The 17,744-nt window shown below is 41.9% G+C and overlaps 1 protein-coding gene across 2 annotated transcripts in view; it reads right to left on the bottom strand.

The window, feature by feature from the left end:
* Positions 1-17,744, bottom strand: part of RELL1 (RELT like 1) — a 98,347-nt gene that overhangs the window by 30,449 nt on the left and 50,154 nt on the right. For both annotated transcript variants that reach the window (XM_077477656.1, XM_077477654.1), the window contains exons 2-4: positions 10,970-11,194; positions 7,221-7,295; positions 4,669-4,744 (exon numbers count right to left, since the gene is read on the bottom strand). In XM_077477656.1, the coding sequence (XP_077333782.1) occupies positions 4,669-4,744; positions 7,221-7,295; positions 10,970-11,194 (376 nt within the window). The remainder of the gene's footprint in view (positions 1-4,668; positions 4,745-7,220; positions 7,296-10,969; positions 11,195-17,744) is intronic.

The raw sequence follows: 17,744 nt of genomic DNA, 5'->3' as shown, positions 1-17,744 counted from the left end.
CTGTCACCAAATAACCTACCTGGTGACAGTAATAGGATGAACTGGAGAAAAAAAAATGATTACAAAAATCCCAAACTGGATCTAGGTCCTAATTTGTAGCCTTTTTGTATTCAGTTTAAAAGTACATGTGCATCCTAAACTACCCTTTCATCAGGGTGACAAACTGTTACAGGAGGACTCAGAAAAGAAAACTACTGACAGATGTTTACATATGATATTTTATTTTGCCCATTCTAAATAGTTTTGAATACCATATACCATGTTGGCAAGTTCTTACTGGCAGGGTCCTCCTTTCCTCCTTCGATATGTCTCTGTACAGGCATACCCCACTTTTAAAGTACACATTGGGGTTTATTTACTAAAACTGGAAAGTGCAACATCAGGCTCACTTCTGCATAGAAACCAATGAGGTTCTAACCCCAGCTTGTTCAATTAAGCTTTGCTAATAAAACCTGGAAGCTCATTTGTTTCTATGCAGAAGTGAGCCTGATTTTGCACTTTCCAGCTTTACCAGCTTTAGTAAATAAACCCCATTGTGTACTTAAAAGTGGGGTATGCCTGTACTTGTTTTATATCTGAAGTTTGTATTTGGTACCCCTTTAACTGCTTCAATACTAGGTACTTTTACCTCCTTCCTGCCCAGGCCAATTTTCAGCGCTGTCACACACTGAGTGGCAATTGCGCAGTCATGCAACACTGCACCCAAACTAAACTTATATTGCTTTGTTCACACAAATAAGAGCTTTCTTTTGGTAGTATTTAATCACTTCTAGGTTTTTTATATTTTGCTAAATAAACAAAAAAAAAAACCCAAAGTTTTTGTTTCTGCTCTAAATTTTTGCAAATAAATCATCTTTCTTCATAAAATTTCGGTCAAAATGTATTTTGCGCCATGTCTGGTGAAAATATCCCAAAATGAGCATTTATTATATAGCCTGCAGAAAGTTAGAGAGTCCACAAACTATGACATATCTGAAAATTGATCAGTCCTGATGTACGGACACCCCAAATGCCAGGACAGTACAACTACCACCAACTTTTTATTTTTACATCTGTGCAGTAGAGTGTTATCAAATGTCTGGTTGGCTATGATCAGGGACACTGGCTGGTGACAGTATGGGGGGGGGGAGAAGGACGGACTTAAATTTTCTTTTACATTTTTCTTATTTCCCCAACACACTGTGACCAGAGCAATACAGTGTTACCAAAGAAACGCTGTACTACTCTGGAGAAGTGATTAGGATTTTTTTTTTTACACACACACACACACACACACACACACACACACACACACACACACACTACGATTGCTTATACCAGAGAACCATTTTTACTGAATGAAACTGGTTCATTCAGTATCTTTTGTTGTGATTAGCTGTGATTGGCCAAAGCTAATTACATGGTACAGATGGGCTGTGATTGGCCCTGTCTATACTATGTGATTAATCACAGTTAGCAATTGTGTACAATGGATGGCATGAAAGGAAGCCATCCATTGCTTAATGTAATGTAATCTGCTGCGATCGGTCACAGCGATCACATGGTACTGTGAGCAGGCCGGTGCAATGATCAGTCATATGAAATCCTCCCAGAACAACGTCCCCCCGGTCATCATTTCACTGGGCAAGAAGGGAGTCCTTTTTAAATTTGTTAAAATTATAAGCTCATTGGGAATTACATATATCAAGACTGTCCTCTTTAACCGCATAAGGACCGCCGCATGCCAATGTACGTCATCACAATGGCATGTACAGGCACAAGCACGTACATGTAGGTGCTTGCCTTCCAGCGGGTGGGGGGGTCCGATCGGACCCCCTCCCGCTGGATGCGGCGGTCCGTTTCGCTGCAGGAGCGATCCGGGATGAGGGGGTGGCCGTTGGTTTTCTGGCCATCCCCTCTCGATCGCTCCTGGCGAATGAGAAGCTTTCTCCCACTGTGTATATTAAACACAGGCAGGGAGGAAGTGATGTCATTCTCCTCGGGGCGGTCTTTTTGACCGGACTACGAGGTGAAGAGTGAAAGTAAGTGTGCACCAACACTACACTGACATGTAGGCACACATAGGCACACAACCCCCCCCCCCCCCCCGATCACCCCCTCTCCCCCCCAGTCACAGTGTCACTGATTGCAGAGATCATTTATTTACTGATCACTGCATTCAGTGTCAGTTGTAAAAGTAAAAACTGTCAGGGCAGTTAGTGTTAGGTCCAGGGTAGCCCCCTACCACCCCCCAATAAAGGTTTAACCCCCTGATTGCCCCTAGAGTTAACCCTTTCACCCCCTTTTGCCAGTGTCACTAAGCGATCATTTTTCTGATCGGTGCATTAGTGTCACTGGTGCCGCTAAGTAGCTAGTTATTTTTTTAGGTTCACCGCCAGGTTTTTATAGCGCTAGGTACCCCCGATATACTACCCAATAATGGTTTTAACCCCCCGATTGCCCCTAGTTAACCCTTTCACCAGCGATCACCGTATAAGTGCCACTGGTGACGCTGGTTAGCCAGTTAGTTATTTAGGTTCCCCGTCAGGTTTTTATATAGCGCCAGGGACCCCCATTCACTACCTAATAAAGATTTTAACCCCCTGATTGCCCCTAGTTAACCCTTTCACCAGTGATCACCGTATAAGTGTTACGGGTGACTCTGGTTAGTTAGTTTGCTTTTTATAGCATCAGGGCACCCACCATTTATTACCTAATAAAGGTTTAACCCCCTGATCACCCGGCGGGTGATATCAATTAGGTTTTAGGGTCAGGGTCTGCGTCGCCCCAGGCAGCGCTAGGTTAGTGCCAGTACCGCTAACACCCACGCGCAAAGCATACACCTCCCGTAGTGGTATAGAATCTGAACAGATCAATATCTGATCGGATTAGAGCTATACTAGCGTCCCCAGCAATTTAGGGTTCCAAAAAAACGCATTGTTAGCGGGATCAGCCCAGATACCTGTTGGCACCTGCGTTTTGCCCTTCCGCCCAGCCCACCCAAGTGCAGTATCGATCGATCACTGTCACTTACAAAACACTAAACACATAACTGCAGCGTTCGCAGAGTCAGGCCTGATCCCTGCGATCGCTAACAGTTTTTTTTGTAGCGTTTTATATTTAAATCCGGAAGGCAGTGCTTGGTTTTCGGGGTCCCGTACGTGGCTAGACTCCCAAAAAGTCCCCCACATGTGGTATCCCCGTACTCGGGAGAAGTAGCAGAATTTATTTTGGGGTGTAATTTCACTTAAACCCATAGCATGTGTGAGCAATATATCATTTAGTGACAACTTTGTGAAAAGAAAAAAAATTTTTAATATTCCTGCAACTTGTGGCAAAATATAAAATATTTAATGGACTCAACATGCCTCTCAGTAAATAGCTTGGGGTGTCTACTTTCCAAAATGGGGTCATTTGGGGGGGTTTTGTGCTATTTTGCCATTTTATGGCCTTTGAAACTGTGATAGGTAGTGAGGAGTGAAATCAAAATTTTGCACCCTTAGAAATCCTGAAGGCAGTGATTGGTTTTCGGGGTGCCGTACGCGGCTAGACTCCCAAAAAGCCCCGTACTCAGGAGAAGCAGCAGAATATATTTTGGGGTGCAATTCCACATATAACTATGGCATGTGTGAGCAATATATCATTTAGTGACAACTTTTTGTAAACTTTTTTTTTTTTGTGTGTGTCATTATTCAATCACTTGGGACAAAAAAAAATATATATTCAATGGGCTCAACATGCCCCTCAGCAATTTCCTTGGGGTGTCTACTTTCCAAAATGGGGTCATTTGGGGGGGGGGGGGGTAGTACTGCCCTGCCATTTTAGCACCTCAAGAAATGAGATAGGCAGTCATAAATTAAAAGCTGTGTAAATTCCAGAAAATGTACTCTAGTTTGTAGACGCTATAACTTTTGCGCAAACCAATAAATATACGCTTATTGACATTTTTTTTACTAAAGACATGTGGCTGAATACACTTTGTTCTAAATGTATGACTAAAATTGAGTTTATTCGATTTTTCTTATAATAAAAAGTAGAAAATCTTTTTTTCCTCGAAATTTTCGGTCTTTTTCCATTTATATCGCAAAAAGTAAAAATTGCAGAGGCAATCAAATACCATCAAAAGAAAGCTCTATTTGTGGGAAGAAAAGGACGCAAATTTCGTTTGGATACAACATTGCATGACCGCGCAATTACCAGTTAAAGCAGTGCAGTGCGAAATTGTAAAAAGACCTCTGGTCCTTAGGCTGTTAATTTGTCCGGGGCTGAAGTGGTTAAAATAAGGAAAAGCTTCTGTTTGAGCCCCCTTATTCCATTATTAGCAAAGGTCATATAAAAACAAAAATGTACAAATTAGCTTTTTCTGCTAAATGTACAAGCATATTTTGCAAGAAGACGTATATTTGCAGACTGTCTTAGGCCTGGTTCACACTAGTACGATTTCAAATGCAACTTGAGTCACACAGAATCGCATGACAATGAAAATCACAATTGTTATCAATGGTGCCTAGTCACATCAATGCAGCACGCCATGATTTTGGAAAAGGGTTCTGTGCTACTTTGGTGCGATTCCAGCAAGATTCTGGCCCCCTAGAATATGCAAACTACATCAAAGTAGCATCCAGGTTGCTTCACATAATCACACACTAAAAAAGTCAGATCAAAATCTAGTTTTAACGTTAGACTTACGTCTCTGGGTCAAACACGCTGTTGTCTGCTAGCGCAGAGTTGTCTGCCACCATGGCTTTCAGAACATCAGCATTAGCTGCAAAGACAGGAAAAGAGTTAAAGATGTGAGAGTCGAGTACCCAGATGCCTGACAATCCCTGGGGTCCTATATGGAAAATCAACAACTTCTCTGATAATGTTCTGACGCTTGATTGCGACATATAAAGTACAGCTTTATTGTAAACACTTTAGGTGCTGATTACGGTTGCCTGAAAGTCATTTTTCATCCAACTTAAAGGCTATGTTCACACTTGAGGGCAACATATTCAAGTGATTTTAGAGGAGGTGTTTTTTTTTTTGTTTGCACTTTTATGGGCATTTTTTGGAACATTTGCTGTACAGGGCTTATTTGGGGTAGATTATGCATTTTCAAGCAACAGAAAAACTTTTTTTTCATGTTTTGTTTTCAGGCACTCCTATTAAAGTCTATTGGGCCAAAACATTCAAATCTGCCTGAAAATAACCCCCTGTGTGTGCATCACGGGAAGTCAAGCGTGACGCTAACAAGCTCAGTTCCCGCAGAGCACACACAGGAGGAGAGGGGAGGAGGAGGAGTAGATCAGCTGCGTCTCCTCTCTCATCCCATGCAAGGAGGACAAAAGAAGCATGGAGAACTGTCAGCACCAAGCTCCATGCGAGATATGCTCTCCGCTCGAAGCCATGCTGAGGAGGCAGGCGGTATTAATGAGCACTGATCAGCTGCTCCGATAGGAGGCGCTGACAGGCACCAATAAGTAGGATCAATGAGCACTGATAGATGCCATTGATGAGCAATGATCTGTGTCACCGATAGGCAACACTGATGGGCATTGATGAGCACTGATAGGCGGAATTAATGGGCACCAACAGGCAACACTGATAGGTGGAATTGATGGTCACTGACAGGCAGCACTGATGTGCATTGAGCACTGATAGGCAGCACTGACAGATGGCACTGATAGGCGGAATTGATGGGTACCGATAGGCGGCACTGAAGGGCAGCACTGACAGGTGGAACTGATGGCAATTGAGCACTGATAGGTGGTACTGATGAGCACTGATAAGCAGCATTAAAATGCAGCACTGATTGGCAGCACCAATGGACACGAATAGGTGGCATTGATGAGTACCGATAGGTAGAACTGATTATCAGTATAAACAATTTACTGACATGTCAGTTAACATCTCTCCTTTCCTTACACAGACAGTGTGGGAGGAAAAGGGCTGCTGATAACCAGCAATTCTGTTGACATGTGACCAGCTAATCACATGGTAAAGAGCGCCGTGATTGTGCTGGATGTACGTCCCAGGGGCCATACAGGAGGCAGAGTTCTGGGAGGAGGTCTATGGACACCCTCCCTAAATTGGAAGGGGATCAGATGGAAGAGAAGGGGGCCCCCCAATCATGGTTTCTTGCACCAGGGCCCTGAAGGTTCTAGCAAGATGGTTATGGCCTTAGTCATGGTCTTGTGTTTTGGGTTAAGTCAGATCTGAATCACAGATTTGCACTGAAAAAACAAGAAGCAGTGAAGAACAGTCACTGCTTCATTCTACTCAAGCAGAAGTAGACTGCACATTTAGGGCTCTAACACACTGGCAGCCAAGGTGCAGTAAAAATAGATGGTTGAGTTGGTGGCTTAATGCACCTCCATCGTCCACCTCCTCCAAAAGATGAGAGGCAGCCGCTCAGGTCCGCACACATGCCGCAGTAACAATTAAAGGGTACGTTCACAAAAAAAAAAAAAAGAAGTGCATTTTACAATTTTTTATTTATTTTTTTATTAGAAGCCTGTAAATCATTGCACCAGCAATCAGCAGATCGCGGGTGCCTTGCAGAAATTACTTTCAGGTAACCAGTACAATAGTTGAACTCAAGCCATTCAAGTGAATGGTATTTTAGCCTTTTCAAAGTATATATAAAAAAAAAAAAACTAAGGAAGCCCTCTGAAAAGCCGTCGTTCATGTGAACCAAGACTAAAGCTGGCCAAAGTTTCTTTTTTATTTATTTATACGGCCTGTGGTAGATGGAAGAATCCCCAATACCGGGACATTGTATTCTGAGAGCAAACTCGGCTGCCATTCGCTACAGCCATCCATTGCTCAAACGTTTTCCAACATTCTCAATCAACTTCTGTTGATCAACTGGCTACAAACTACTTGAAATTCAGCCAATCACTGTTAAACCAGACAAACTTTAATCCATCTATAGGCAGCATTAACGAGCCAAAATGTTCTCCCATCCTCAAACATATCTTTATGAAAACGTTACACATATTTTGCAAAACAATAACTTTGGCTAGTCATCAGCATATGAATTCCTTTTTATTTCACATCCCTTTACTTATATTTTCTCTATATTTACATGCAGACCAAGCTATCCTGCAAACATTTCAGTTATATGGGTTGGGGCGAACCATATAACACTGTCTGGGGTGCTTACAATAGTCAACTTTTAATAAACAATACAATATTTCTTTAAAGAAGCTAGAAAATGATTATTTCTGCACCATCATTGTGTAATAGGGGATGCATACCTTCATTTTTCATGATGTAGCTTACAATGTGTCCAACGGTGTCATTAGTGGTGTCTGCAGCTTGATCTTGCATCTCTGATGAAGAGAAAGTAAGTTAATATTTCAAAGTAAAATAAATGGCACATTCACCAAAATAAAGCAGAACTTACCTGCAGGGGGAGATTGCTAGTGAAAGACTGTTAGGGGAAAGGATTCCAGTATTCTTTCAACAGCAGTTAATCTAATTTCCATTACCGTCCAGCAAACCATAGTGACAGATCATTTCTAAATGCCCAGTGAAATTTTTTTTCCCTGTTTTTCCAGGCAGAACTGGAGCATGTGATGTGATCACTGCTGGTGTCCTGGTCACAAAAAATGACCTGTAACTAAACACATTGAGGGGCTTTAGGTCTTAAAATCATTTAGATTAAGAAGTAATCCCGGGCCGCTGTCACCAAATAAGATTTTTTATGGTCAACAAGCCACATGGTACATGCTTTTCAAAATCAAAATTCAATGCACATAGCACTGTGGGTGCCTGAGCTGCGGTTTTATCTCCGCTCAATCACCCATTTAAAGAGAACATGCAGGGATGTACACGCACCATGGCCACAATGCATGGTCTCCCAGTAAAAAAAACATATACCCCTGCTGTGTTCGGTGGGCACTGGGCAGTATGTCATCACACATCATCCATTCAAGTGAATGGGGCAACGCCGCAAGCATGAGCCAAACGCTTGGCTTGCAGCAATGTATATACATGTGAAATGTCCATTCGGTTTAAAAATAAAATGAACGTTCAGGAGGATAACCTCTTGAATGCCTGGTGTTAACAAGCCTTTAAAGTATCATTAAGTTCCAGATTGTGCATGTTAACACAGATTTGAATGGAAGTGATGAATGCCACTTAGCTGCCAACAGGCTTTAGTACTTCAGCACTGCTTGTTAAAAGCCTGCTAGCAACTTGTTTAAAAAGTGACAGTGGGAATCTCAGCAAGGGCAATTTCACACTATGTGCGGTGACCGGAGTTTTACCGCACGGTCAAATGTCGGTCACTGCTAGGACACACACAAAACAATTGTTGTGTGTGCGTCCTAGTCACACTGCAACGCTACCTGTGCTACAGCGAGCTTCAATAAAAGGCAGAAATGCTGCATTTTAGTGAAGTGCACCATACAGGTATGCAAGTCTCTGTACAGCAGCGTATCATTTCACTTTTGTGCACTTTAAATAAAGTTTCTAAAAAAAATTCAAAGAAAAAAGGGGAGCCTTGTGATGCACAGAATCGCAAACCCCACTGCTCGATACCGCAGTTGGAATTTACAGCCGAAGGCCAGGTAACCTGCAGCACTTTAAATCTCTGGCAGCTGTTTGGTGTGAATTCAGCCTAAGCCTGTGTTTAAACGTCCCAAACTGAATTCTTTAAAGGCTTCAATAAAGCTGCTCAAAGCTTGCCAAAAACCTGCTAAAAGCTTTATAAAAGCTTGCTGGGCACGCTGTTCTTAAGAAGCTGAAGACATCTAAACAAGGTCTTAAAGCATTGTGAAAAGCAATGGTGGCTTGCCCAGCTCAGCATGGCGCCCCTTCATCCCCAGTCTGGGTGCCCCTACACAAAGGAATTGAGTTGCACTATTTTGTGTATGAAGCAGCTAATTTATTTGAAGGGCCAATTCTCACTGCAGTGCTGTTAAATCACAGAGCAGCCACAGCGATTCAGCACTCCAATCGCTCTACGTTGACAGCTGGATAGGGGGCAGTGCGGTGCATGAATCCACGCACCGCCCCATCCCTCTTATTTCTTTGTTTGTACCAGCTTTATCTGAAGTGTACAAAACATACAATTCATTCACTGAACGTTAGACGGCACGGTGCGCTGCCTGACATTGCAGTGTGATTCGGGCTGGTTCGTTAAGTTGCACCACAGTGTGAATGGGACACATAGGAGACACACAGGATTGTTTCCTGGGTCTCCTTGCATTGACAGATGTTATACAATGCGATAAAACGCCCATCAACGCACATAGGGTGAATTGGCCTGCAATGGGCTGCCAAAGCATCTCAATGGCAAATAAAAAAACGCACACATGCAATGTGGTGCATTGCAGCTTAGGTACCCTGCCCAATACCATTCTAAATAGCACTGCTAAGAAATGTGCAGCAATTGCACACCATACAAGGTATTTTAATTCTGAAGAGAAAAAAGAAACCATTAGTGTGGCGTTTCTCAACCAGGGTTCCACAGCGATCTACCAGTCAATCACAGAAAGTTGATGGGTAGATCGAGTCTAAGCCAACATGCAGAGTAACGCGGGAAGCAGCTGTAATAAGACCTCTCATAACGCGATCCTTCCCGCCAGCCCCTCCTTTCCTCCCATCCACCCAAGGTGCTTGTATGTGCTGTCACCCGGGGTGGATGGGAGGAAAAGAGGGGCCAGCAGGAAGGATCGTCTTATTACAGCCACTTCCCGTGCTACTCTGCATTCGAAACTGCCGCCAGCCATGTCCTGTATACCATGTCCCGTACCCTGCTGTGTGGCCTGTGCCCTACACCGCCATGTATCATGTTGTGTACCTGCTATGCCCAGTACCATGCTGTGAGCCTTGTGATAAGCCCTGCTGCGTGCCACATGTTCTCCTGTTTACCCCATGGTGTGCACCATGCCCTGCCATACTGTACCCTGCTGTATGCACATGCCCTGTACCATGCTGTATACCCATGTCCTGTGCCCTGCACTGCCATGCATCATGTTGTGTGCCCTGTAACATGCTGTGCGCCCCATGCCCTGCTGTGTGCCTTGCGATATGCCCTCCTGCGTGCCACATGTTCTCCTGTTTACCCCATGGTGTGCACCATGCCCTGCCATGAGCCCCATGATGTGCTCCATGTTCTGATGTGCCCCATGTTCTGCTGTGTGCCCTATGATGTTCCCCAAGTCCAGCTGTGTGTCCTATGATGTGCTCAGTGTTCTGTTGTGTTCCCCATAATGTGCTCTGCTGTGCCCCCCCCCCAACCCGTAATGTGCCCCTGTGTTACCCAATAATGTGCCCTGCTGTCCCCCCTGTATTGTGTCCTGAACTCCGTACACCGTTCCATCCTGCTGACCTCTGTACACTGCATATCTCAAGTTAAACCCAGAACTGAGCATCTGTGCAGAAAAACAGCACACGTTTCACATAAAATTAGGCAAGTTCTAATATTTATTTCTATTATTTAGAGGCATAACCCACTTTTAAGTACACATTGGGGTTTAATTACTAAAGCTGGAAAGTGCAAAATCAGGCTCACTTCTGCTTATAAACCAATGAGCTTCTAACCCCAGCTTGTTCAATTAAGCTTTGGTAATAAAATCTGGAAGCTCATTGATTTCTATGCAGAAGTGAGCCTGATTTCACACTTTCCAGCTTTAGTAGATAAATCCCATTGTGTACTTAAAAGTGGAGTATGCCTGTAATCCTATTTCTTAAAATAATTGTTGTCATATCACAGCAATGTTCCCTGAGCTATAGACCTGAACACTATTTTAGTGGTATCCGAGATCTCAAACATTTTGCTGGTGGTTCCTCAACAGTAAAAAGGTTGAGAAACACTGCATTAGTGGGTATGCAAAAAAATTTATATACTGGAAAGAGAAACGTGGAATTCCGTTCAAGACCTAACCTGTCAGCAGCCAAAACAAGACACGGCAAAGTATGCATTCATTAGCAAATTAATGCAGATGATAACTATATCCTAGGCCAGGGGATTGGTATGCAGATTTAAGGGTCTTACCTATCTTTTCGGCTGAGATTTTTACTTCTTCTTCAGGTTCCGCTGTAGTGCAGCGATATCCTTTCTTCTTGAGAATGTGACAGATCAGAACCCCCAACAGACCCATGATGAAGAAAATGGGGACCAAGATAAAGGCAACATACTCTGGATGATTATTTCCACCGCTGTTACTCCCTGTGTCACTTGAGCTTGCTGCCACCACAGGGTCCAACGATGGGGAGATGTCTGCAAAAGAAATACATCAACAATCAAAATATGAACCAGTATTTAAAGTGGAAGAAGCCTGTAACTTTATCTGTTCTTAAAACGTTCCTTCCCTCCGCTAACCGGAAAAAAATAAAATCTGTATAATAATAATAATAATAATAATAATCTATAATGTGGCATGTCAGGGGGTCGAGAGTCCTTAAAGTGGAAGTTCCACTTTTGTGTGGAAATCTGCTTTAAGTATGTGGAAGTACTACATTAGGCCAGTGAGCCTTAAAAAGAGAGACACGGGAGGGTAAAGTAGAGAGAGAAAGAGTAGATAGGATGAAAAGAAAACAGTGCATTCTGTCCTGTCCAAAAAAGCTTTAGTGTAAGTGTCCTATGAAATGTCCGAAATATGTAATCCAGGGGTCCCATATTTTAATCGAAAAAAAGTTATTTTGTCATTCAGAATCACCAAAAAGCATTTATTAACCATGATCCAGGATATTTTGGATTTTACCAAACTGAAATGGATCGTGGGAGACCTCCATGAAATGGCAATGGCAATTCTAGCTGCCAAAAAAATAAATGTTATAAGCCTTCGTGTAGGTCCCGAGGTCCCCTCCACTTGATGTCCCAACAGTGCCTGTAACAGTGATTTGGTTAGGTTCACTTGAGTAAGCGAGTAAATAAAGTTATATATGTAAGAATCCAAAATCTCCTCACTTTTGGGCAGGTCCACCAAAATGTACCTTCTTGGCCGCAGCCTCTGAAGCATAGTAGGGAGGCCCCGGGATACAAGATGCCGCTCTCACTGGCACCATGTACCACCTTAGAAAGATTTCATATTTCGCTTCAATGGGGTGTTAAGAGTTTTAGACCCAAGTTGTGCCATAAAAACATGGACCCACACCTTGTTTTTACTGTGGTATATTAAACACAACAAACATTGCTACGTCATAATTACAGGTGCATCAACCGGGCACTCCTGTTAGAATTTCCGCTCAAAAGTCATTAAAAAGACCAGCTACAATTACCATTTTGAAATGCATTAACACACATGCAAAGGCATGCATTATGTTGTATACTAAGGAAGCTTATAGAAACGAATAAGCTGCCAATGCACCAAAATGTCCAGAGAATTGGACATGTCATAACATTTGTACCATAACACACTATGGTATGTTGCAGTGCATTTAGGTGAGCTGCAATTCATTTACGGTGCTATTTAAAATGTAAGGCACTATAACGCATGGATTGTGCGTTGCCAAGCATTACTGCAAAGCAATAGCATAAACGAGTCCTAAGAGCTATTGTGTGTTAAAATATCAGTGTCAATTACAGTGCTACTGACACACTTAAAGCGGAGCTTAATCCAAAATGGGAACCTCCCCTTGTTTTTATTGGGGGGGGGGGGGGGGTTACCTGGTTTTGACAGGTACCTGCTCCCACTTCTAGGTAAGATCAGTCTATAAGCATTTCCGGCCCCTCCCCCCACTGCTTTCTGCCACAGTGCCAGTGCCTGCATCAAAGCCAATTGACGAATCAGTTTGGGATGCAGACATTGTGGGATCCTTATATTAAAAGTCAGCAGCTACAGTATTTTTTTTTTCCCCAGACTGGAGCTTCTCTTTAAACAGGCCATAGATGGTTTGAATCTGGGCCAGTTCAGCCAGGACCAGCTGAGATTCAATCCATGTATGGGCAGGTTGAATGTACCCAAATTGGGTACAACCAGATGGTCAGATTTTACGTGCAATTATTGCTAATGGCTATTGTAGCCACTAGCAATAATCTGTGTTCTCTCGGCCAGGACGGCTCCCCCCACTGGAAGAACACAGATACAACAGCCGCTAGCAATAATCGCATGTAAATTCCCGGGTGAACTGGCTGAGAATTCAAATCATCTACAGCCGGCTTAAAGAGGAACTACAGTCTAGGAAAAAAATAATAATTTAAAAAGTCGCAGCTACAAATTCTGTGTTGATCGGGAAGTCGAGCAATTTTGTTGCAGGAAAGAAAAAATGCTCCGTCTATGGCCACCTTATCTGCAAATAATAATCAGAGACGATGGTTGCTAAAAGTAAACTTTCAGCTAATTTGATGCAGATTTACAAATTTACTCTGGTTAGTTTTTTGACAAAACTACTGCTGTGGCATTTTCTCAAGGAGATTTTAGTTCTACTTTAAACCACATATGTTTTTTTCTCTAAATTTACACGACCACGATCATACATTTCCTATATAAAAACAAGGAGAAATGCATAAGCTTGATACAAGAAGTTAGTAGATCCTGTATTCAGGATAATATCCATCATAATTTAAAATAGATTATAAAGCAAAGCTTTTTCCCTCTACTTTTGATGACAAAGCTTTTATCAGACAGGAAATTTGCAATAGTGATGCCAAATAAAAAAAAATTCACATTCTTCTAGCCTTCCTCTACTCAGTGTTTTTATTTCTGTTTGCATTGTGGTTAGAGAGCTTCCCACACTTACTGTCTGGTAAAACGCTGTCCGTGATTTAAACCTCCCAATGGTAATACAGAAATGAAGCATCCGATGTCTTAATCTTGCCAATAAAGATTGTTCTTAATGGAACAGTGTGTGCAAAGACTTGCTTATTCTAGCTCCTGGACTGAACATCCTGGAGGCCTAATTATACCATCGTTATTAAGACATCATTAGATTGTTAAGCAGAACGATAATCTGAAAACACCCATATTTTCCAATGGTATTGCCTTTAGATTTCTAAATCAATGCAATGAATAAATGTGGTGCCCGTGTCTTGTTCTTAGATGGAAGTCTGAGACATATGAGGATGAGGTGTCCAGGCTTACCTTCAATACGCAGGAGAAAAGCCCCAGTATAGGGTACCTGGGAAACAAGGGGTTACTATTGGTAGCAAAAGGAGAAAACTAGAATGTAATCTAAAAATTAGGATCAAGATAAAAAAGGCAAAATATTGTATTGGTGTCCAAAATTGTGCTGCAGCTTCACAATGACCATGGCTTCCACATCTATACTACATCTATACTACAGTGAGTACATAGGGTGTGCCTACCAAACAATAAGGCCTGGAGTCTTTCCTAAAGGCACACAATATGACTGGGTACTGACATTTTTAGGTAATGTTGATTCAGGGAAAAACTGATTGCCTCTTGGGGGTCAGGAAGGAATTTTTTCCCCTGCTGTAGCAAATTGGATCCTGCTGTGCTGTTTTTTTTTTGCCTTCCTCTGGATCAACTGTGGGAATAGAATTGGGGATTGTTTGATATTTTTTTATTTTTTATGCTTGAACTAGATGGACTTGTGCATGTTTTTCCAACCTATGTAACCATGTTGTACTTGCTTGCTCTGTGCAGTAGTTTTTCCGCCTCAGCCAATGAGGGGGGGAATGGGGGGGAGAGTCCGAGATGGGCTCAGGTAAGTATTAGGGGGCCTAAGGAGGGCTGCTGTACACTAAAGGTTTTTTATCTTACTGCATAGAATGCAGCAAGATAAAAAACCTGACTTTACAATCACTTTAACTGAACTCCAATGGCCTCCACAGTCACCAGATCTCAAAATACAGTATCTTTGGGGTGAGTTGCATAAAGGGAGATTTGCCTTATGGATGTGCAGTAGGGATGCACCGATACCATTGTTCCCCCCCCCCCCCCCCCCCCCCAACAATGAGTACAAGTACCGATACTTTATTTTTTAGTACTCGCCAATACCAATTACTGATACCTACCGCAACTGTTTTGTTTTAACTTCAGCTGTCAGCAATGGTACAAAGCATTGAAAAGTTATTTACAAGTGAAATAAATTGATTATTTATATATTTATATTTATATATATATATATATATATATATATATATATATATATATATATATATATATATATATATATATATATATATATATATACCTACACACATATATACCTACACACACACACATATATACCTACACACACACACACACACTTCTATATTATGTGTAAAAATATTCACTAACAAATCAAACAAAAAAAAGTTTTAATTGTTTATCATTTATAAAATAGACGTGAACAAAAGAAAAAAAAAAAAAGTAGGAAAATAATTAAATGGAGGAGAATAGGGAGTTAATTAAGGCCGATTAGAGTAAATTCAGGGTTATTAAGGGGTCAAACAGAGGAACATTTGTTCATCCCTTTGATCTGCAGATGAAGAAACAGAAATATACAGAAAGAAACAAGGTTTCTTTTAATTTCAGTGTTCCAGGCTGAGCAATGTTGTTGTTAATAAACATCGCCAGCTGCTTTTTGTTTTTTGACAGCTCCAATTATGGGACTTCTTTAACACTGGGGAGACCAACTGACAGCTCAAAGAACTGAGCCTGAAAGTATCGGTTTCAGGTATCAGTGAATTTGTAAGAGTATCGATACTTGTGCAAATATTCGGTATCAGCACCGATACTAGTATCAGTGCAACCCTAATATGCAGCAACTAGGTGATGCTATCGTGTCAATATGGACCAACATCTCTAATGGTGTGTACACGCGACCGGACTTTGACAGCAAAGTTCTGACGGAACAAATCCGTCAGACAATTAGATCGTGTATGGGCTTCATGGGACCTTTTCTGTCGAAAAATCTGATGGGCTTTAGAAAATAGAACAGGTTTTAAATCTTTCCCCCAGAACCAGTTCCTATCAAGAAAACCGCTCGTCTGTATGCAGGTCCGATGGACCAACAACGACGCAAGGGTAGCTATTGGCTACTGGATACTGAACTTCCTTTTTCTAGTCCCGTCGTACGTCATTGCATTAAACGATCGGACTTTGGTGTGATCGCGTGTATGCAAGTCCGTTTCAGTGGAACTCAGTCGAAAAGTCCGTCAGGAGTTCATTCTGACGGAAAGTCCGGTCGTGTGTACGTGGCATTAGGAAGGTTTCCAACACTTTGTTGAATCTATGCCACAAGGAATTAAGGCAGTTCTGAAGGAAAAAGGGGGTCCAACCCAGTATTAGCAAGGTGTGCCTAATAAAGTGTACATATAAAAGTATTTCAAGGATTTAAAAAAAAAAAAAAAAAAAAAAAAAAAAAACACAGCAAGAATAAAAGTGATTTTTGGATTTTTGGGGAGAAATCTACTGATAAGTATGTAAGGGATTCTAAAGCATAACAAAACGAGAGCTATGCAATCTTCGAGTATCCATGGTATTTTCCTCAGACAAAGCTGACTGTTAAGAAAAGCAACTGTCATCAGTAAGCCTGCTTGTAGCCTAAAATAGAATATAAATGAAACAAACTGCAATTAAGACTGTCTATAAATACACGTTAAAAGTTGGTTTACCTAAAACCAGTTTTAATTACATTCCTGGGTAATTGTTTACAAATTCCAGATTAGGAGAACAGACCATACTTTAAAAAAAGGAGGGTATAGTTGGGAACGACATTTCGAAAACACAGCAGTGTTTTCAGCCTGCACCCCCATAAAATAAATATGATACCTCCATAAAAAGGGCCATGGGCTGCACAGAAAATTTAGTCAAATACCTGGGCAGAAGTATTACTGAATGGAGGTGTCCATCTAGTACACACAGAAAAGGATGTTTATTTACTAAAACTGAAGAGTGCAAAATCTGGTGCATCCAATCAGCTTCTAACTTGATTATAAAAATAAAAAAAACACACACCAAAAACACTACTATCCGATTGGTTTCTATGCACGGATGCACCATATTTTTACACCCTCCAGTTTTAGTAAATCAATCCTAGTATATCCAGCAAGAAAAAAAGTGCACTCTGCACATTAGCCCGGCCCATAGATTGGACTGGGCAGCGAGCCTGGTAGGGAGGATCCAGCTGGGTTTGATGACTCAGAGCAAAAGACAGTAATAGACAAAAGTAACATTGGCATGATACGACGCACTGCGCCCTCCTCCTGGTTCATCAGGAGCCGTCTGAAATTGGAACAGCATATGGACAGCTTTACAAGTACAAACTCATTCCTCCGTCTCTGTTCCAGTCTCTCTCCCTCGTCTGTGGAGCTCCATATAGTGTTTCAATTAGAGGGAAACAGCCTGAAAGCAAACAGCTACAGCTGTGCGCTTCCTGGAGAAAATCCATAATGTCCTGCAAATTCAGCGATCTGTGCAACCTCTATTATGAGGTGAAGGTTATAATTTCTGAATAAATAAAAAAGGTGAACTAGTTTACAGCACCCTCCCCAATTCCCCACTTATACATTCTGATCACCTCCTCCCACTGTCCACCCAATGAGGCGGTGTACCATCATAATGCACGCAAAGGGGAGCGCCCACCTGACCAATGAGAAGCTGTTCTGGGTCTCAGAGGAAAGCAGATATTCTCAGCGGTCAGATGACCGTGCTGACCAATGACGGCTCCCCGTTGCATGCACATACTAAAATTTTCAAGTGTGCAGACTACTGCACCAGCTGGGGTAGGTGGCAGGAGAAGTTGATTATAATAGATAAGTCCTGCTGGGATCAGAAGATTGTGAAGGGTGCTCTGAGCTAGTTCACCTGTTTATTTTATGAAAAGTAGAACTTAGCCTTCAAATGTCTGTTTATAATTAAGGATTTTAGATTAGTTGC

This window comes from Lithobates pipiens, unplaced genomic scaffold (assembly GCF_037356315.1).
Source record: "Lithobates pipiens isolate NorthernLeopardFrog02 unplaced genomic scaffold, aLitPip1_a1.2 Scaffold_13, whole genome shotgun sequence".
NCBI classification, from domain to species: Eukaryota; Metazoa; Chordata; class Amphibia; order Anura; family Ranidae; genus Lithobates; species Lithobates pipiens.
This window is presented reverse-complemented; position numbering and strand designations above follow the sequence as displayed.